This window comes from Pelophylax lessonae (genome assembly GCF_965119305.1).
Source record: "Pelophylax lessonae genome assembly, chromosome: 4".
Taxonomy (NCBI): domain Eukaryota; kingdom Metazoa; phylum Chordata; class Amphibia; order Anura; family Ranidae; genus Pelophylax; species Pelophylax lessonae.
In genome coordinates, this window is record NC_138771.1 from 518,902,087 (window position 1) to 518,925,301 (window position 23,215).

The 23,215-nt window shown below is 42.3% G+C and overlaps 1 protein-coding gene across 1 annotated transcript in view; it reads right to left on the minus strand.

Moving 5' to 3' along the window:
• Positions 1–19,433: 19,433 nt before the first annotated feature.
• The window catches only part of LOC309553697 (uncharacterized protein), an 83,490-nt gene continuing 79,708 nt past the window's right edge, over positions 19,434–23,215 (minus strand). Inside the window, exons 16-19 of the mRNA XM_082255069.1 lie at positions 22,659–22,796; positions 21,758–21,918; positions 20,097–20,185; positions 19,434–19,721 (exon numbers count right to left, since the gene is read on the minus strand). Coding sequence (XP_082111195.1) covers positions 19,490–19,721; positions 20,097–20,185; positions 21,758–21,918; positions 22,659–22,796 — 620 coding nt within the window. The 3' untranslated portion in view covers positions 19,434–19,489. The remainder of the gene's footprint in view (positions 19,722–20,096; positions 20,186–21,757; positions 21,919–22,658; positions 22,797–23,215) is intronic.

Genomic DNA, 23,215 nt, shown 5'->3' on the forward strand with positions numbered 1-23,215 from the left:
ATGCTGTTTTTTCTTTTTTTTTGTTTTTTTTCCTTACATGAGATCGGCTATTCTTTTAAAAAACTATTAGATGGGCACCCTAAAGACCACAACATACGGGGGTATACAATGTACGGTTAACAGCAAACACACACACACATCATAGGCTGAACTGAATGGACTGATGTCTTTTTTCAACCTCACTAACTATGTAACTATGAAGCTTTATGTAATTTACTGAGATCTGGAGCAACTGCACTTTGCAAAGTGCACAGTCAATTTGCCTTTAGTAAATAAAGCCCAAAATATGTAAGGTCTTGGAGGACATACAAGCACAATGTAAAAAATAAATTCAATACATTGTATATCCAGACCAATCTGGAGTTTGGACCTCTGTGTGTATTTTAGCTGGTCCAGCACTGAAATGACAGCCCTAGGCAATGTACTATCTTATCTGGCTGGGGAGAAGGGGGGTAAAAATGTAACCACAGTGGCGAAGCAAAACAGAAATTATACTGCCTGTTGACTTCAGTGAGCATTACTGTCACCAAACACCACCCATTAAATTGAACGGAGCCACACCGCAGCCAAATGCAATGCACAATGTTGTGGTACAATGGTGCGGCCTTTTGAGGGCTGAAATAGCCAGTGAGGAAGCAACATAATGCCTCCCAAGCACATTATCAGATACCATCTGAAAAGCAACCCACTGCAGATTGGTCTTCCGAGGGCAGTGGCAGTAATGAGCCCTTATTGTAATCCGAGATCAGTTCTCCCATCCCAGTGTAATCAGTGAGCCTCTACTGTCCATGTGAAAGCTGTCCTCCTACATTCTGCTTGTGAGGAGCTCCTGTTAAAATGCAGGGACATCCATCACAAAGCCCTGATAATAACACTGAGATTGCTGATCTGCAAACAGGCAGCAGGGCTGATCTGTATTTTCAGTGCAGGAGACAGCCAGGGAATGAGGACAAGAGAGGCTCTCACCTATGGACTCAGGGTCAGCTTAGCACTGCTTTGGGGAGTTTTCCCCTCACTGCCTGTTATGTCTCTAGGATCAGGGATGGCGCCAGCATAAGGCAGCTGCCTTAGGGTGCCAGAATGGGGGTATTTGGATTCTTAACCACTTCCCGCCTGACCGTATATATACATTGGTTGGGCTGGAAGAGGTTAGGAATCCAAATCCTAGAGGACATCCATGGTTGTCCTCTGGCTGGCGTACAACGGTGCAATCTGATCACCACCACCGGACACAGCGGATCACAGTGCTTGGTACCGAGCTGCTGTGATTGACCCTGTACCATGTGATCTCTGTGACTAATCACAGCGATCAAGAAACAAGTAAACACAACGCTCATGAATAGCTTTTATTCATGATAGCTTGCTTACTACTGTGATCAGTCACATTGATCACATGGTACAGGGCCAATCACAGTGGCCCTGTACAATGTAATTGTTGTTGCCAATCACAGCGGTCACAATAATAAACAATGAGTCATGAATGAAATCCATTTATGGCAGGTAAAATGATTGCTGTTACAGTGATCATCACTGTACAAGCAATCATATTGTAAAAAAATCCAGATTCCCTTCCCAGAGTAGTACAGTATCACTGTGGTTACATTGCACTACTCTGGTGACAGCATGATAAAAAAATAAAATAAAAAGCACCTTCGCCTTTGTAGGCAAAACTTCTTACAGCGGTCCTGTCTAGGATAGGAAGTGAAGGAAAATCCTCCCAATAGGACACAGCAGGAAAAAATACCTGACCGAGATTTCAAACATTTCTTATTCTATCCAAAACTAAAACAATATTCTTTATATACATATAGTTTAATTTTACACAAATGCTAATTGCACATCATACATATAACCAAAAAATACTCATAACTCAAAACTAACGTTTCAAGGTAACCATATTAGCAAGAGCAGTTCTTTTTAGATCCTAACATTTCCCAGAAGCCTTTATTCTTCCACTTATCTTGGGTCCACCTCATCTTCCTGATCTCCTCCCAGACTTTGGTAGAAGTTACCTACAAATGAAGAAAAAGAGAATATGAAAGTCACACTCCTCTGTATCTGCTTCCCTCGTTCACACCTATGCGCTTTTTTTGTGCGTTTTCCGTTTTTCAGAAATGTACTACAGTCCATTTAAAATCGTTTTTATGGAGTCGCACCAGAAACGCAAGTGTTGCATTTTTGATGCGTTTTTAATGCGTTTTGCATTTCCTACCCCCCAGATCCATACCAGGCCCTTCAGGTCTGGTATGGATCTGGAGAGGGACTCCACAGCTAAATCAAAAAAAAATGGAGGGGTCCTTCCCAAAATCCATACCAGACCCTTATCCGAGCATGTAGCCTGGCAGGTCAGTAAAGGGAGGGTAAGAGCGAGCATCACAGGGGCGGTGCCACCAGGTGACTTCAGCGGTCTGCTCTGCCCAATAGCTATTTAACACTTGTCACATGGTGGGGCAGGCAGTCTGCGGAAGCGTTCGTGGTGAGTGAAGCTTTTTTTTTTTTTTTTTTGGGGTCTGGCGGCAGCAGCGTGATTGATGATGGATCTATATCGGGGGGACATTGTTTTTTTATTTTTTAATGAATGAACTCTCAAAAACTGGCTCCTGTCTTTATTAACTTTTACACTTTTTTGGTGAATGGGTAGGGGTACCCATACTCATTCACATAAGGGGGGGTAGGATCTGGGGAGCCCCCTGCCTGCAGACCCCCACCAACCACAGCTCAGGGTTGTGGGGAAGAGGCCCTTGTCCCCATCAACATGGCGATAAGGTGCTTTGGCCCTTCCCTTTCCTGACCTGCCAGGCTGCATGCTCAGATAAGGGTCTGGTATAGATTTTGGGGGGGGGGGGGGGCCAGGCTATTTTTTTTTATTTTGGCGTGGGCCTCCATTTTAAATCCATACCAGACCCAAAATGCCTGGTATGGATATGGGGGGGGGGGACCCCACGCTGTTTTTTTTCACAAATTTTGTAGCCGGCAATTCTTTTGGGAACCTAGGTGACAGCTGATGACTCATTGGTTGTTAAGGACACAGCGGCCTGCTTCCCAGCCCACTCCTTAGCAACCAGCTGTAAACAGTGCTTTTAAAGGGAAGAAAAAAACACAAAATGCATGCAAAAACGCATAAAAAAAGAAAGGGGTTAAAACAAACTGGAAAACAAGCTGGAAAAATGCATAAAGCGCAGCCCGCATAGATGTGAACCTAGACTAACTGGTGATAATGGTCAACAAGTACTGAAATCCATAAGATCCAAAAAATCATTGATGAAATGATTCTGTCACCAACCTGTATTGCTGGAAACACCCTTGAAGTAGCACGTTCCTTGGGACAAGTTACATGTGAATAAACCCAGGCATCCTTCACAGTCTGAAGGGCCCCGACATGATCGCCATAAAATTCCATCACATAGTGCCTGAAAAACACGATGATAGAAATGATGGGAATTACACAAGGGTGAGGAATACAGCCATATAACCATACACAATACTGGAACTGACATTGGCTTTAGGCTAAATCTTAAAGCTTCAACTATAGACAGATACAAAAAACAATTGATGCAGCTCCATAATTTATTAATACACTATTAAATGAGAGCAGAGAGAGAGAGAGAAGCAGCTCAAAAAGCCAGTCAGTTGTACTGTAGTGCAAGGAGCATGCTGATAGGAGGAGGGAGCAGAGTGGCAGGGAGAGGAGCTCATCAGTCTGCTGCTTCTCCTCTTACTTTCCTGTAAAAGGTTGAGGAAGGGACAAGACTTGATGTGTTGCTGAACTACAAAAGATTAAAAGTAGGTCACCTCATTTAAAAAGAGATAAAAATATCCCAAAGGTTGCAACAATGATGTCGATGATGACATTTGAGTTCTCTGTGAGCGTCAAAAGCTCATGTAAGTGAATGTAATGTCATAGCAATCACAAACCTGTGACAAAAGTTACTGTAGTGCTAATTTGTGAGCTTGTCAACTCAACTTAATCTTTACTGTTACCTAACAAGTTACATCAACCGGTATATTTCCCACAATGTAGTGACAAATGGGAAATAAAGCTCTCCTAAAATAAAGGCATTATTCACTGTGAGATTTACCATCCCTCTACATTACTGCAGTATATCCTACCAATGTGATATCAATTTATCCAGCAGACTTTTGTTAATTAAATTTTGTGGTAAAAATATGGGGGTGGGGGCACAGATTATGCAAATGTTACATTAAGAAAAAATACCAGATGATGCATTTTTTCTACTTTTTTTTTACTATTTATTCCCAATAAAAACCACGGTAACAAAATTATATGTATCCGAAATTTTCTACCATATAAAGCCCTATCGATTCCCCCCTAAAAACCACGCATAATACATTAGGCTACTATAATGAAACTTAAAAGATATCATATGTGGAACCAAGACATCACCGAAATGAAAGATAAAATGTTCTTGGATGAGGGAGATTAAAGTGTTTTATAAACCCAAAACTGTAAAATTTGTCTGTAGATGCAGAATAGTATTCTTGTTATACTCACTGTGTAATTCCTCGTACACGCGATCAGATAATCGTACAAAAAAAATCGCTTTCAAATTGATTGCACGATAATCTGATTGTTAGTGCACAGCTTTCGACAACTGATCACGACATTTCGTCTAACAAAACCCGAAGCGACAAACGCGAAAACTTTTGTCGTACGATAGCCTAGCGAACGGCAATCGTTTAATCAGTATAGTATGCGATCGCTAAAAATCGATAGACAAAGACCACGCATTATCAGAAACACGAAAATAACTCGGAAAAAGCCTGGCTGCCATTTTTTTTTGTTTTGCACTATCCGATACGTAGCTACGCAAACAAGGAAGCTTTTCCAGAATCGTACGAAAAAAATCATACGTTTACTATGCATTGCTGAATTTGATACTAGCATCATGCAACAAAATGCGAACAATAAATTGTCCGATTATCTGATGGTGTGTATGAGGCATAACTTAAATGATTAATCCTCTTCACTGTGTAAAAAGGCTGTGTGATCGTGTATCCACAGATCCTCCTGCACGTTCACTCTTGACAAGTCCAGGTAAGACACAATAAGTGTAGTTCAGCTGCACATGCTCAGTTTGGTCTCTATTGCTGGAGAGAAAGCTTCCTGGTTTTAGCTTAGCTATTCAGGTCACATGGTATTACCATCACACATGTGGGCGTGTATACAGATCCTAAATGACAGCCCAGTCCCTCCCTCCTCCCTGCCCAGTCACTAAAAAAGAACACAGTGGGTGGGATGTCACATCTTGATTGATGGATGCTCCGCCTCCTATAAAAGCATGAGGACACAGGCTATAGAGGATTTCAAGAGGCAGTGATTCCATAAAGGAGATAACACCACTGTACTTTACATGTTTTTGCAGTGTTCTTTTTTGACTTCTCAACATCAGTTACAGTCTGCAGACGTGCATATTGAGGTCATAGATATTTCTAAACTTTTAAAAATACATTTATTTCCCAATTTCTCAATTCATAAATAATACAGATCATGCCAAAAATGTGTTATGTTTTCTTGTTTATACTTAAGATCCTTTTTTTTTTATTTCTGTGCCTTTCCTCTTTTTTTTTCTCTCTCTCCCCGTCATCCTCATCCCACCTGGCAACTAACACCCCACCCCCTGTCATCCTCATCACACCTGGCAACTCACTGATACCTCACTAACACCCCCTCCTTCTCATCTTTATCACACTTGGCAACCCACTAAAACCTTGCTAACACCTCACCCCCTGTCATCTTCATCCTGATCACACCTGGCACCCATCTGCAACCTTGCTAACACCCCACCTCTTGTCGTCCTCGTGATTATCACATCTGGCACCCCACTGCAACCTTACTAACACGCCGCCCCCTGTCATCCTCATCTTCATCACACCTGGCAATCCACTGATACTTCACTAAATACTAATACCCCTCCCCATGACATCCTCCTCTTCATCTTCATCACACCTGACAATCCACTGAAACCTTGCTAACACCCCACCCCCTGTCAGCCTCACCACACCTGGCAACAGAATGCAACCTTGTTAAAACCCCACCCCCTGTCATCCTCATCACCCCTGGCACCCCACTGCAACCTTGCAAACACCCCACCCCCTGTCATCTTCATTACACCTGGCAACCCACTGCAACCTTGCTAACACCCCACCCCCTGTCATCCTCATCACACCTGGCAACCCACTGATACCTTACTAACACCCAACCCCTTTCATCCTCGTCCTCATCTTCATCACACTTGACAACCCACTGATACCTTCCTAATACACTACCCCCATCATCCTCACCCCCCCCCCCTCTAACCCACTACCAGCTTACAAACACCCGCATCGAGAAGGCAGCTTATTTCAGTGTTGAGAGGACAAGGGTCTCTTCCCCACAAATGTGTGGTGGTGGGTAACATAGTCTGTAGACAGGGGCATATTGAAATATAGAACATTATATTAACAATAAAGATGCTATCCCAGGTGAATGATTAAGTGTTACTAAACCCACAACAGTAAAATCAGTCTGTATATGCAGTAAAGCATGCTCGTTATACTCCTTAGTGTGGATCCTAAGGGGTTAATCCTCTGCATTGTGTAAAAACGCTGTTCGATCATGTCTTCTCTGATCCTCTTCCACAGACTTCAAAAAATCACCTAATATTTACAGAATCTATAGAGTCAGGTTGCACAGTTTGGTGTGTATAGCTAGAGAGTTTTTTTTTTCTTGGGAGGGTACATGTGATCAGCACAGAGCCAATCAGCACTGTCCATACATGTTCAGACAAAGAATCAAAGGTCTTGAAGCTTCATAGGACAATCGTGGGAGAAATTAAAACTCCTCCATAATCTATCAGCACTCACAGTGCTGTATTTTGGCATAGTGAGTGGCGCGTGCTCGCCCCTGGAGTAGTAGGCGGTCGGCAAGTGGTTAATCAATACATAATAATAAACACTAATAAACTGTGATATTTTCAAAATGACGAGGCTGATTTTTACTAAAATAATTGTGTAGTGGAACCTCAACCCACACTGTACTTGTGGACTTCTATCAGTATACGGCTTCATCCCAGTCGTGAACATAGATATCAGATTTTCCCAGTCGCCCCCATACAAAGCTAGCCGACAACTTAGCTTGTATAAGTTTTGGAACCTTCCAGAATCAGAACTGTTTATTCAAACACAGTCACAAAGAGATATACACTGTGGGACCACCCCCCCCCCTCTCTTAGCAGCCAATCCACATACACATATACATCCCATAATAGGTTGATCTTAAGGCAGACAGAAACAATAGAACAATTGGATACAGGTACTTACCAATAACAAACCCCACCCCATCTCACTATCTAGCAGGGTCTATGAGAGACTCCAACAATATTCAAGCAATCTGAAAAGTCAAATTGTTTATCTTTAAATATTTCTTGAGGGACATTGTCCAGAAATATTATTGTCCCAAGTGAAAGAGGCCCTTCACTCTTTCAACACAAACCATACATATAGAACCCAGGATAAGCGGGTTAACATGAAATGCGGTGTGGTTGTACACCGAGTCTCATTAGTGCAGACCCGACTGGGGTTCTTGGTCACCCTGTGCCCCTAAAAAACACAGGGTGACTTACACATAAGAGGGGCCGGGGAAGCTGGACAAGGAGTTTCCCGACCTCTCTAAAGTAATCTGGGTTTCACGAGCCCCCCAACCAAAGTGACTCCTGTCACAAATTGCATTTCCATGTTCTGTGTACTGTGGAAAACCAGACATAGTGAATGCAGGGTCCTGGGTTTAGTAACACTTTAAGGGAGAAAAAGGCCCAGAGACTGAACAGGACGTTTTTGACAACTTATTTGTCACATGCAAAATGCTGGCGCTGTTTATAGTACTGTTTCTGTTAGCGTAATATTGATTGCATTTCAATGTTTTTTTGTTTAAATTTAGTGCAACACTATGTAAGCATTTGTCATGAGTTACTCACAGAGTATTGAGAGAGATATGAAAATTGGAGGAAGAGGAGAGGAAATGTGATGACCGATGTGGGATATATACGTGGGCTGTCAGACCTCCTATCACATTAGAGGTCACATTGCATCTGGTGATTGTTCTCGGTGGTGAAGGAGGAACACGCGTGGTTCATGGTAGAAGTTATTCAACTCACTCTTTTCTGGGAGCACTTAGTGAAAGAAATTATTCTATTATTTTGTGGTCTTTATTTTATCGGAATATTTATTTTTAACCAGTTTATATTGTTTGCGTTAAATATGTTTTTCTCTGTATAGTATAGTAATGGTTTTGCAGAGATATTTTTTTTAGTACATTTGTTCCACATAGGGGTCTATTTATTTTAAAGAAAATTCTGTGTAAATGTCTCAAGCTTTCACTCAGCTGTTATGAATAATGCCATATTTTGTCTAACACGTTTGTTTCCTATGATTTGTCAGCTCTATCTAGAGGCCATAATACAGTATTTTCCTGATTGAGGTATTTCAGGAAAATACCACATTGTGGCCAATAGATGGCGCTGAGGATGAGGAGAAAATGATGTATAAGGCAAAATGATTATTTGTGAGATAAGCTAAAATTTTAGGTAAATTGTGACGGTTTCACTAACCAATGAAATGAGCACATGCCAAGCTAAAAGGCTGAAAATCACCCATACACTAATTATATTTTTTTCCATTGGAATTTGTTATCCAAGCACCAGCTATGTAATCAATGTCAGCCAGTTCTTCACCGCGTACAATGCCCCTACAGTTCACTAATGTTTTTTAATAATTACTTTTTTTTTAACCTTCTTTTCTAGCTATTGTCATGCACACTTGCTTCGGTTTTATTCTCATAGTATGTGTGCATTTAAATATGCTAACAGCACCAAGTTACACCAAGAAAGATTAGAGAAAATCACATTTTTATTTTTTGCAGGCCATATCTTAGTTTGAACACTGGAATTGCAAACAACCCTTGTTAATAAATTCTGTGCATATTCAAACATATCATAAATAAATGCTAAATTCAAATATTGGTCATCCGTGATCATGCACACATACATCGCCTTACCGTGTCCTGGTTGAAGGCTCCATGATCACTTAGGTGGTTAAATAATGGAAGGTTCTGATCCCTGACAGGTCTCTGTAAATATTGACGTCTCTCTCTGCGTAATAAATTCACCTTAAACGCATGTCCGAGTCCTCTGTCCCTCAAAGCTGGCCTCTTAACTAGCGAGTTCTCAACGGATCCCACATCACCAGTTTCTGATTGGCTTGGTGTCCTCTTGCTTTTCCACAACAACCCACTGGCATTTCCATAGATCATCAGCTCTGTGACTAAAACGGCCACCCACATGAATGTGAAGGAGGCCATCGTCTGCTTTGGTGTCTCAAAATTTTTGCTACTTGAGGGTCTACTGTCTTTATCATCTCGCTTCACCCTTAAATATGCTTCAACTTTTTACCAGGCTTTTGTTTACCCTTTGATGCACCTGTGGACGTGCCCTTTAGGTGGAAACTTTTCTCCCATGACATCACCTTTCCAAAAGCACAATATATACAGTACATCCCCAAACATGCCTATTTTTCCGACATTCCATCAAGGAGGAAGTGAGGTCTAATCCTCCCTTGCGGACACCAATTTGTGTTAGTCACCTTCTGTGGGATAAAGAAGATGGAGGGGATTCTTGGAGTCATTTGATAACAATGCATCAAAAATGTGTGCAAATAAAGCATGGATGACAGCATGGTGGCAATTATCTACCATTAGAAAAAAAAGATCTTATTTGTTCTGGATACTGTTGCTGGTATATTTTCATACCTGACATTCTTTTGTGCCTACACTAAGGCAGAGGCTCAGCTGTCAATATGATCCAGGATATCCAGGGTCAGCAGATTTGTTGTGGGGTCAATATGTTCTGCATACAATTAAAGGGTCACTTCACCTAAATACTTGTTTTGGTTTTCAATTGATGCTGGCAATCTAAGTCACCCAATGGCTTTTTAACCACTTAAGCCCCGTAAGATTTTACCCCCTTCCTGACCAGGGGGTATTTTGCGAATCAGCACTGAGAGATTTTAACGGACAATTGCGCGGTCGTGCGACGCTGTACCTAAACGAATTTGATGTCCTTTTTTTCCCACAAACAGAGCTTTCTTTTGGTGGTATTTGATCACCTGTGTGACTTATTGATCATGCGCTATAAACAAAAAAAAGAGCGTCAATTTTGCAAAAATAACAATATTTTTTCACATTTTTTTTTATATGAAATTCCCCCCAAAAAATGTAAAAATCTAAATTTTTTAACGTTTTCGGCCAATTTGTTTTATGCTACATATGTTTGGTAATAAAAAAATCGCAAAAAGCGTATTTTGATTGGTTTGCGCAAAAGTTATCGCGTTTACTAACAAAGGGAAAGATTTTTGTCATTTTTGTTGTTTTTTTTTAACGCGTAATGGCGGCGATCTGCAATTTTTTTTGCGGGACTGCGACATTGGGGCGGACAGATCGGACCCTTGACTGACATTTTTTACACTTTTGGGGTTACCAGTGACATTACTACAGTAATCAGTGCTATACATATGCACTGTTACTGTAAAATGACACTGGTAGTGAAGGGGTTAACTTTTTTTGAGAGGGAGGGGCTGTGTGTGTCCCTAGGGGCGTGATTCTAACTGTGATTGGCTGTGGCTTGAGGTGTAGGAACAATGATCAACGGTCCTACATAGTAGAACCGTATAATCACTGTTTCTACACAGGGGAGAATGACAGGCGGCTTGTTTACACTAGACGCCTGCCTTTCTCCCGCTGTCACGGACGATCGTGAGTGAGCGGCGGACATCGTGTCCGCCACTCACATGCCTGGGGGATGTCCGTGACCGTGCGGGAGCGCGCTTCCGGCGGCGCGCGCTCGCTCCCCAGAGCCTCACAGGCTAGTGACATACCGGTACGTCACTTTGCCTGTGAGGGGCCGACCGCCGCAGTATATGTACTTGCGGTGGTCGGCAAGTGGTTAAACTGAACTTAAAAATAAGCAAATACAAGAGGCATGTATATTCTTACTTGAATCTTGGTTGTGTGTGAGCAGGAGCTTTGGTAATAAAGACCGGTCACTGCTGCTCTCTCTCCTTGTGTAGGGTGACTGGTCTTGTCTCCGCCCCCTCCTATAGTTTGTGGAGCTGCTAAACAGGGTGGGTGGGCTATGAACAGCACAGTGTTGATGTCACCACTACTTTTATAATATGATAACTGGGTTTTAAAAAGCATTTAGGGCGCACAAAGTGTTTTTATATACTTTCTGGACATTGAAGAATAAATTACATTTTTTTTTTTTTTTGCGCCTAGAAATCAGCATTAAAATGATTCATACATTGAAGACTAGCACTACAGATATTAGTCCCATACAGTTACCGTGATACAATCCCCCATAGTGGACCTTAAGTATAGGTAATGCAGTGTACTTTATTCAGTTGCTGCTGAAGGCGTGTTTTGCTGCTTTTTGCCACCTTTTGTATATTTTATTCACCCGATCATCGCACTTCCTGCTAATGACATTTTTTTAAACCTTTTACAATTTTCAAGTAACAAAAAGGGCTGAATCGACCAAAATAAACACGAAGAAATCATGTGCGATTAAAACTTTTTTTTAATTAATACTTTGAAATGATGACAGCATTCACATTATTTGAGGAAAAAATATGCTTTATACACTATATTCCCAAAAGTATTGGGACGCCTGCCTTTACACGCACATGAACTTTAATGGCATCCCAGTCTTAGTCCATAGGGTTCCCACAATGTCATGCTCCCACAAAGTTGGGAGCATGACATTGCCCAAAATGTCTTGGCATTCTGTCGCCTTAAGAGTTCCCTTCACTGGAACTAAGGGGCAAAGCCCAACCCCTGAAAAACAACCCTACACCCCAATATCCCCTTCACTAAATGATTTGGGGGGGGGGGTGGCTCAATACTTTTCTCAATATAGTGTGGATGAGCAAGTTTGGGGTGGAGAACCTGACTGGCCTGCACAATGTCCTGACCTTATCCCGATAGAACACTTTTGGGATTAATTAGAGAGGAGACTACGAGCCAGGCCAACATCAGTGCCTTACCTCACAAATAGGCTTCTGGAAGAATGGCCAAACATTCCCAGTCTTAGTCCGTAGGGTTCAATATTGAGTTGGCCCACCCTTTGCAGCTATAACAGCTTCAACTCTTCTGGGAAGGATGTCTACAAGGGTTAGAAGTGTGTCTAATTCATCCCAAAGGTGTTCTATCAGTTTGAGGTCAGGACTCGGTGCAGGCCAGTCAAGTTCCTCCACCCCAAACTCGCTCATTCATGTCTTTATGGACCTTGCTTTGGGCACTGGTGAGCAGTCATATTGAAACAGGAAGGGGCTATCCCCAAACTGTTCCCACAAAGTTGGGAGCATGACATTGCCCAAAATGTCTTGGCATGCTGACGCCTTAAGAGTTCCCTTCACTAGAACTAAGGGGCAAAGCCCAACCCCTGAAAAACAACCCTACACCCCAATATCCCCTTAACCAAATGATTTGGGGGGGGGGTGGCTCAATACTTTTGGCAATATAGTGTGGATGAGCAAGTTTGGGGTGGAGAACCTGACTGGCCTGCACAATGTCCTGACCTTATCCCGATAGAACACTTTTGGGATTAATTAGAGAGGAGACCAACATCAGTGCCTTACCTCACAAATAAGCTTCTGGAAGAATGGTCAAACATTCCCATTGACTAACCTTTTGGACAGCCTTCCCAGAAGAGATGAAGCTGTTATAGCTGCGAATTGTGGACCAACTAAATGTTGAACCCTACGGACTGGGATGCCATTAAAGTTCATGTGCTTGTAAAGGTAGGCGTCCCAATACTTTTGGCAATATAGTGTATGTACAATGTAATTTTTTAAAATCAGTAATGGTTTCTTCATAAAAACACTGCAATTTTTAAACAATTTAGTTTTTTTTAGTTTAAGAACCAGAATCTTCATCATTTGAAATGTTCTGATTAATTTGAGTATCGCAGCGCCACCTGGTGGAAGATGCAAGAGCAGCGGGAACTATTATTCTGTCAAACATCGGAAGACTGTTGCTGCATTTAAACATTTTGTAAGCTGAATTCCTTTTTTTTCTCTTTAACCAGAAATACATTTTTTTTCAAGCTTAATGTATATCTAAAGCCATTTAGATATAAAGCCTAAAGAGTAGAGGATGGTCAGGAGGACAAATTGAGAGGGTGAATGTCCCCACTGGGGACATAGGCAGCAATAACAACCTGACATTAGGAAAAAAAAGTTTTGGCTAAAGTTATATTTTAAAATGTAACCACTTCAGCCTCGGAAGGATTTGCCCCCTAAATGACCAGGCCCTATTTTGTGATTCGGCACTGCGTTACTTTACCGGACAATTGCGCGGTCGTGCAACACTGTACCATAACAAAATTGACGTCCTTTTTTTTCCACAAATAGAGATTTCTTTTGGTGGTATTTGATCACCTGTGCAATTTTTCTTTTTAGCGCTATAAACAAAAAAAGAGCGACAATTTTGAAAAAAATATTTTTCACATTCTTTTATATAACATTCTCAAAAAAAAAAAAAATTTAAAAATCAAAATTTTTTAACATTTTAGGCCAATTTGTTTTCTGCTACATATTTTTGGTAAAAAAAAAAACTGCAATAAGCGTATTTTGATTGGTTTGGGCAAAAGTTATTGCGTTTACTAACTACGATTTATGTCCTTTTTATTGTTTTTTTTTTTACTAGTAATGGCAGCGACCTACGATTTTTTGCAGGACTGCAACATTTCGGCGGACAGATCGGACCCCTAACTGGCATTTTTGACACTTTTGGGGGTACCATTGACATTACTACAGTAATCAGTGCTAAAAATATGCACTGTTACTGTAATAATGCCTTTGGCAGGGAAGGGGTTATTACTGTTGGTGATCAAGGGGTTAAATGTGACCCTAGGAGAGTGATTCTAACTGTGGGGGGGCGTGGCTTGTGAGATGATCACAGAGACATGCGATCCTATATAGCAGGATCGCATAGCCTCTGTGATCATCCGAGGGAGAAGGGCGAAAGGCTGTGTTTACATCAGCCATCCGTCCTTCTCTGTCATCGGGGAGAGATCGCCGGTGTCAGGTGGCAATCGGAGCCACCTGACACACGCACTGGCTTTCCTGCTGACGAGCGGGGGGCAGGAGCGTGCCGTTGGCGGCACGACCTCGCCCCCTAGCTCCTCCCAGACGAGCGCTATACATGTACGGGACTTTGCCTGTACGAGCCAGACTGCTGCAGTACATCTGCTGCGGCTGGTCGTAAAGTGGTTAACCTTAGGCACTTATAAAAGGCACACAATTAATACAGATCTGTAGTCAGTAAAGTGCAACCAAAGTAAAAAAAAAAGTAAGGTAGGTGGGTGACACCTCCTCCATGTTCCCCTCACTGGGCGCCAAGTGTGGGTCACATGAAAGGCCTACCCCAGAATGGGCTCTTCTGAACTACGCTGAGCTCCTTGAACAGGGTCACTCTACTACACAAGGGGTATCTTTACTTTTTTGCAGTTTTCATCATGCCCTGAGACAAGGCTGCGGCCGCCGTAGGGGAATACTCAACCTTAATGTACACTTGCACCATAACTGTTCTCCGGTTAATTCCTCAGGTCCCTGTGACAATGTACACTGTCGTTGAAGACTTGGGAGGGACAGGATGAGCCTTGTCCATATACACCTTCCCAGCATTCTCCACTACCGTTCCCAGCAGCAGAATGAGGATCCGCCGTGCACCTAGCGCAGGCTCTATACATGAACTTGACTTAACTCTTGACCTTCCGTACCTCTGTACAGGATGGGAACCCCTTTGGGGTGAGTCCGCTCCCGTTGCTATAGGAGACTGACTGCGGCAGAGGGAGTGCCAACAACTCCCTTGCAGCAAGAAGCCGTTCCACCTATAACAGGTACATGCTACTGACAGGCTGCTTTAGCTGACTTGTAGAATTCTGTTACCTCTGGTAACCATTTGCTGTGCTGCACTAGGAGGACTCCTAAGTGCTGTCTCTTCATACCTTAATATGCTAGTGACCCAAGGCTGTAGAAATGTGTTGGTCTTTACAAAACTTCAGACCAGGCAGAAGGCAAAGTCTCAACACTTTACTTAAGAAAAACTCTGAACATCCCTAATAAAATAAACAATTCTTGTACCTACATTCCCTAATCCTAACTCAGGCTGTGTGCTGCTCCAGCATACCTGCAATGATAGAGTCCATGTGCTAAAAGGTCCATCAGTGGCATTCCCCAGTGGCTGATGTCTTCGGGGGCGAACCCTAGGTCCAGATGACCTCCTATATCACAGCAGTTTTGCAAAAGTTAGCGATAGGCTCCCACTCCACAACCCTATGGGTCCAGGCTCACAGCTTCCCCATCTCTGGACTCTTGTCCCTCTTTTAAACATTGTACCAGTGGGTCTGACCCAAAGAAACCCACCAAGCAAAAGAACTGGGAAAAACATTAACCCTCACCAACCCACTTGGGGAAGCACCTAACTAGCTTAATTGCAACCCGCTTACATGTAAAATGCTTTTCTTGGAGTACATCAGAGGACACAGGGTTTATTCATGTTCATAACTACTTGGGTTATGCTACCACCTACAGTAGAATGAACATTGGCCAAGAAAAAAAGGCAGGCTTCCCTGCCTCCGTTTTATAGCAAACAATGAGGAACCACATAAAAAGCAGAGGGATTCAACTGTCCTATTACAGTGCCTTGAAAAAGTATTCATACCCCTTGAAATTTTCCACATTTTGTCATGTTACAACCAAACATAGCGTCTTGCTTTTAAGTAAAAAAAGTTAAATTTTGGTCTCATCTGACCAGAGCACTTTCTCCCACATGTTTGCTGTGTCCCCCACATGGCTTTTCCCAAACTTCAAATGGGACTTCTTACGGCTTTCTTCTTGCCACTATTCTATAAAGGCAAGATTTGTGGAGTGTACGACTAATAGTTGTCCTGTGGACAGATTCTCCCACCTGAGCTGTGGATCTCTGCAGCTTCTCCAGAGTTACCATGGGCCTCTTGGCTGATTCACTTACTTATTGCTCTCCTTGCCCGGCCTGTCAGTTTAGGTGGATGGCCATCTCTTGGTAGGTCTGCAGTTGTGCAAAACTCTTTCCATTTTCCGGATGATGGATTGAACTGAGTTCTATGAGATGTTCAAAGCTTGGGATGTTTTTTTTATACCTAACCCTGCTTTAAACTTCTCCACAACTTTATCCTTGAACTGTTTGGTGTGTTCCTTTGCCTTCATGATGCTGTTTGTTCACAAAGGTTCTCTATCAAACCTCGGAGGGCTTCGCAGAACAGCTGTATTTATACTGAGATTAAATTACACACAGGTGGACTATTTACTAATTAGGTGACTTCTGAAGGCAATGGGATCCACTAGATTTTAGTTAGGGCTATCAGAGTAAAGGGGGCTGAATACAAATGCACGCCACACTTTTCAGATATTTATTTGTAAAAAAAATTTAAAACCATTAATCATTTTTCTGTCATTTCACAATTATGTGCCACTTTCTGTTGCTCTATCACATAAAATCCCAATAAAATACATTTACGTTTTTGGTTGTAACATGAGAAAATGTGGAAATTTCAAGAGGTATGTATACTTTTTCAAAGCACTGCGTGTACGCCAGAGGCGTAACTAGAACCTTCAGGGCCCTGATGCAAGAAACCATGAAGGGCCCCCCAGACCCCTGGCCGGGGCCCTTACCTTCAAGCCCAGGGCTCTTCCCTATATCCTGGGGCTCTTTACACTCGTTGCATGGCCTTTTATTACGGTCCCGCAGCAGGATTCTTTCACAAGTTCTGCAGTGGGCCCCCTTCCTGCAATCTTGGGGCCTCCCCACAGTGGTGCAATGCCAGGGTCCGGTTGCAAGTGTGACCTTTGCAATCCTGGAAGTTCACCCACTGGTTTGCTACCGGGCCCCCTGGAGCATGGGGCCCGGTAGCGATTGCAACCCCTGCAACCCCTGTAGTTACGCCCCTGGTGTACGCCAAGAAACGTTTGCAGGTAAACCAAAATTCCTAGCTTTTTTTTATCATATATTACATGACACAAGGTTGTACTTGTAATGTCCCAAAGCACTGAACATGAGGGGTGGGCAACACAGCACAATGGTAGCAATCCCCAAAACTCAAAAACAGAACGGTAGATGCCCCTAAAGAGGACCTTACACCCAAAACTAGTGTCTGCAGACTGCAGAGGCGGAAACATCTGAGCCCATTGCTCTCGAAGAAGCAGGTTATTCAGGTCAGGGGCCTTTTCTGAAAGCAGTGGGCCTGTGTGCAAGATCATAAGTTGGGCCCACCTGCCAGAGAAAAAGAAAGTGCAGTGCACACAGCAAACATTGAGTATGGTTTTCATTGCTCTGAATATTGACCATGGCTTATCCTCCCTGGCGGTATTCCCGAGTGTGGGTGAAATTTCAGTGCCATTAATGGTAACCTCAAGCCACACTCAGGGTACCGTCAGGGAAAAATCGCTGGATCCTGGAAGAGGTTACTTACCTTGTCCCCGGGATCCCGCAATGTATTCCTGCAGTGTACAGTGGCCGGATCTTCAGTCTGATGCTCTGTGCCCCGGCTTCCGTTCCCTGCGAGGGTCGCGTTGCAGGGGGGTGGAACCGGTGGCAAATTCAAAAAGTAAAACACACAAACACACTGATATAGTGTAATCCTATTGGATTACATTACTAAATAAAATAATAAAATAAATTGACCTTAGTTTGCCCCCCAGTGCCCTTGCCTGCAGTTTTACTGTACTTTATATATGTGTATATATATATATATATATATATATATATATATATATATACACACACACATATATATATATATATATATATATATATATATATATATATACTTTAACTTATTTATAGTTATTTATTATATTATAATTTATGATTTTGTGTTTCAAACTTTATCATACCCGAGATGTTATAAAGAAGAGTGCACAGTGAAAAAAAAAATCATATGTAAATAGTTGGTTTGGGCTGTTCATTCTTAAGAATTGCATGCAAAATAATGGTACCGCTTTCAGCACCTAAAATCTGAAATAATCATACCACCAGGGAGGTTAAAAGGATGCAGGGTTAAGTAGTAAATAATGCAAAGGTTCAGAAGTAAGTGACGCAGAGTTCAGAGAGAGGCGCAGAGGTTAGGAGTAAATAATGCAGAGTTCAGAGATCAGGAGTAAGTGACGCAGAGTTCAGTAGAAAGTGACACAGAGTTCAGTAGTAAGTGACACAGAGTTCAGTAGTAAGTGATGCAGAGTTCAGTAGTAAGTGACGCAGAGTTCAGTAGTAAGTGACACAGAGTTCATGAGTACATTACACAGAGTTCAGGGGTCAGAAGTAGGTTCAGGGGTCAGGAGTAAATTACACAGAGTTCAGGGGTCAGAAGTAGGTTCAGGGGTCAGAAGTAAATTAAACAGAGTTAAGGGGTCAGAAGTAGGTTCAGGGGTCTGGAGTAAATTACACACAGTTCAGGGGTCAGAAGTAGGTGGCGCAGAGTTCAGGGGTCAGAAGTAGGTTCAGGGATCTGGAGTAAATTACACACAGTTCAGGGGTCAGAAGTAGGTGGCGCAGAGTTCAGGGGTCAGAAGTAGGTGGCGCAGAGTTCAGGGGTCAGGAGTAAGGGATGTAGAGTTTAGGGGTCAGTAATAAGGAGTAAATGATAAAGAGTCTAGAGGTCAGTAGTAAGTGATGCAGAAATCAGAAGTCAACTTACCACCTGGACCTATGGTGTTCTTTCTGTCCTCAGCATGGGTTATCATCCTCCATTCCCAGGGTCAGGAAGGAGTAGGACTGTGGTTGGACTTAGCAGTGGCCAATTGCAATCCTCCTCCAGTGAAGAGGGTACCCCTTCACTGGGTAGAGGACTTGGGTCTGGTCTTGTCCAATTACAGGTGAGTCCAGGATGACCCAGGCTCCGAAGCAGTGGGCATGAATGATGCTGGCAATCTGATGGAGGACTTCCAGCAGAAGAAAGAAGCATTGTGGGGGAAATCTCTGGATTGAAGTTGAATTATAAAGAAAAAGCTAGTTTGGTTATTTTAAGCTATTACTTTTCATTTAGTTTTTATTTTTTTGGCTGGATCTGTGCTTTAAATACAATAATAAAAAATGCCAAATTTTGATTTCACTTGTCTATAATTGGGCCAAATGATTAAATCTGAGGTAAATGTCAAAGAGATTGTGACTTCACAAAATAAATTTCAACCGAGTGATACATAACATTCTCATTCTTTTGTTTGAAGCTTTCCCAGAGGTTACCACTATCAGTTTGTGACTGCTGAGCTGACATATTGCTAGAAGAAGAACTTAGAGAAAATCTACACAAACATAGAAGTGTCCCTGTTTGGATGGGTTCTAATACTGTAAGGCAAAAAGGTAATGAAATGTGTTGAGTCCAATGACTGGCTCTACCATCTGTTAATGGCTGGTCCTGAGGAAGGACTTCCCATTGGTTGGAGGGATGGTCCAGATTCTAGGTTCAGGCCATGTCTCCTCTGCTACCTGTCGTACACTGACGCTGGTGGGAGAGATGAGCTGAGAGATGGGCCCACGGGAACGGAGAGACAAGCGGGCTGCCAGGAGTCCCATTCGGACACAGGTGTCAGTGTCTAGTTTCGCCAGGACCCCAGACAGGAGACCGGCCATAAGACTGTAGGGATAGAAGGACAAAAATGATCAGGTATTATCACAGCACACACTGAACTGGCTGAATCAGACACACTAAACTGTACAGATCTACAAAGAAAAAGGTTGGTTTTGTTTCCTGAATTATAAAGAGTCTCTTGACTTCTCTCAACATTCCCTGCACCCTTTCCCCTACAGTTCTTTTGCTGAACTGAAGTAAAATTCGCAGTTTAAAAGTTTTTAGGTAGCTGCTCCCCTTCTTGACTCTGCAGTCCTATGTGCTGCCCTGTGCATCAAAATAATACATTAAATACAGTCCTTGCATTGCTATTTATCTATTTCTGCAAATTAAACATTTGCATTATTTTAAAAAGTAATATTAGTAAAAAGTACAACAGACCTGTCTCCAGCTCCTGAAACATTAACAATTTCTTCAGTAGAGATTGGGGCTGCGGGATAATGTATGGCACACAGGTCTCCCCATGATGTCTGATGGAGAGGAAAAACAAAATGTAAATAATATAATTATGCAAATGTAATAATTTATGTAAATTTATGTCTCAGGGTTTGACCATTCTCACTGGTCATCCTCCTGCATTCTTAAAGCTGAACTCCAGACAAACAAAAAACTCTCATTCAAACATATTCCTCTATAGCTACGAAGAAAAAAATTCCACTTTGTGTGCAATAAAACAAAAAAGAGCAAATAATAGAAGTTTACATACATTAAGTTTGTGTTTTTTACATAACGTAGGTATGTAAACTTCCCTTTTATTGTGGAGAAAAAAAAAACAATCCCCTCTTTGAATATGACAATGTGTAGAACAAGTCTGAATGGGAGTGACTTTTTTCTTATAAGCTTTCCTTATCAGCTGATGCACTTACTGTGTTCTAATAAGGAATGCTGCAGTGTCTACATCACTTTAAATTAGTAATTAAAGTGATATTAAAGCTTTTTTTTTTAACAATATTAACATTTTATACCTTACCTGCTCTGTGCAGTGGTTTTGCCCACAGCTGCCTTGATCCTCTTCTTTTCGGGTCCCCCGCTGGCGCTCCTCCCTCTCAAGCATTGCCCCCAGAGAAAGCGGCTTGCACTGGGGGGCACCGCTGCATGCTTACTCCTGAGCTGCTGCTCTATGTGTTCATGAGACATATAGAGCCATGGCTCGCCCCTGCCCCCTGCTCTCTTCTCATTGGCTCACTGGCTGTGACTGATGGGCACAGCCAGGGAGCCAATGGGCTCCCTCTGCTGTCTCAGCTACTAAGAAGGGAAATTCCCCATACAGCCGAGGCTATCGTGAACATCTCTGGATCGAAGGGGGGTCTCAGGTAAGGAATTAGGGGGGCTGGGGGCGCAGCATACAAAAAGTTTTTTACCTTCATGCAAAGAAGGCATGAAGTTAAAAAAACTCCAGCCTTTACAACAACTTTTACTCTTTGGGAATATCTCACCAAAAATAATTATTTTATTACAGAGGATGCCTAAAATCTTGCAAAAAAAACTTGCAAAAAATCAGTGAGCCAATTACAAAAACTATTAATTACATATAATTACATTTCTGGGGAAGTCTTGTACACCAACTTTGTACAGAAGGCCTCCAGGCTGCCATGTTGCCTTGAAAAGGAAAGGTCATTTTTAATAACATTAAATTAGAATATGTGTAGCAATTGTATGTTATACATTTTTGTGCTCTATTTCTTTTCCCCACAAAAGTGTGGTTACCCTTTAAGGCCCCTTTCACACTATCCGTCCGTTGGATGGATTCCGTTTTTCTCAGCGGGGGATCGAGCCGACGGTCCGTTCCCATCCGATTTCCCCCATAGAGATGCATGGGGAACTGACAGCAGCAGGGTTTCCATCCGTCCAGATTTGACGGATCGGATCGGGTGTCAGCGGACATGTCTCCGATGCCCCATAGGAATGCATGGGGGGACTGTTCAGATCCGCCAAAAAAACAGGCAGGCAGATCTGAACGGTCCGCCTGTCTGAAAGGGGCCTAAGAGTTCAAACAACATGCACTGGAATAATCAGTTGACTTGTCTTGGATTTAGACCCACCTTGTTATTTGGATGTAAAGAGAATACCCCACTGCAGCTATGACCACACAGGAGGACCCCACGAGCTCCCAGGGTTACAATGACGCAGTGCAGGTTCTCCAGAAGTGGCAATGACAGGGTGATTGCCATGTCTATGACATCATCCAATTCACACAGAACATCTGAGACAAGGGAACAACAACAGAGATATTCAATGCCGACCTGCAATGGAAATCAGCTCTAAACAGATGAATAATGAAAATTTCTCGTCTCTAAGAAATGATTCGAACATTAAGGACTGTCTGTCATTACATCAGTTATTTTATTCATTAAGAATCCTTTTATGAATACTAAAGTGTTGAAAGACATTGAGAATAGAGGTATCTGACAATCATTTAAAAGGTCAGTATGATGACATTTAGATACTCATGGAGGAAAGAGACGCCATGCACCTTTTCCCTTAAAACAATTACCATCATGATAATCATTTCATAATTGGAAGTTTCATATGTTAAAGAGAAACTGTTGCTAGTCCATTCATTTCTACAAAAATCTTCCCATAAAACTATACTGTATGTGCTTTTGATATATTTTATATTATTATTTAAATAGTTATTTAATTTTAAAACCTCCCTTTTTTTGGACATCCAAAAGCCCTGAGGCTTGATGCTTGATGTCACCATATTGCAGCCCCAGCAAAGTCAGAGCTGTCACTCAAGTGAAAGTCTATAGCAGGGGTGCTCAACCTGTGGCCCTCCAGCTGTTGCAGAATTACAAGTCCTGTGACGCAATGCAAGGCTTACAGTTACAAGAATGACTCCCAAGGACAGGACTGAACTGTATTCAGTTTACTGAGAGATCAGTTCTGCTTGAATTTGGGAAGAATTAGGCTCAGGTGTGTCACCATTATCTGTGAATTTACCGAAGTTCACCGAATAACCTAACGTCCTGTTAATAGAGATGAGCTCCTTAAGGTTCGGTGAGATGTAGGTTAAGGCCGTCCAGCTGTCAGATGTGAAGGGTTTAGATGCCTTGTCTATATCTGTAGGCTCATAGCAAACTGCCAAAGAAAGAAGAAGAACAAATAAATGGTGCTTAATTCACATTTAAATATTTAAAGCTGAACTCCAGACAAACAGCTACTGTATATATATGCACAGATGAAATACATATATGGGGGCTGTTTTTCTGTCCATCCAGTCTTGAGGTTTAGACAGCTCTGGTCCACACCACAACCCTTTCTAGTAGGGAAGAGGACATGAACTCAGCAATCTACTCACATCATCATGCTCCTTGCACTGCAAGGGACTAATACCAAGTCAAATTCAGGTTCTTACAGCACTTGCAGAGGAGCACTAAGGATTACAGAGCTACATTTATTTAGGCTTCTATTATCTTCCTTACTATATACCTGCTAGAAGAATTAGTATTTAGTGAGTGCACGTTTGGTGTTATTATTGAAATGTTTGATCTGACCTC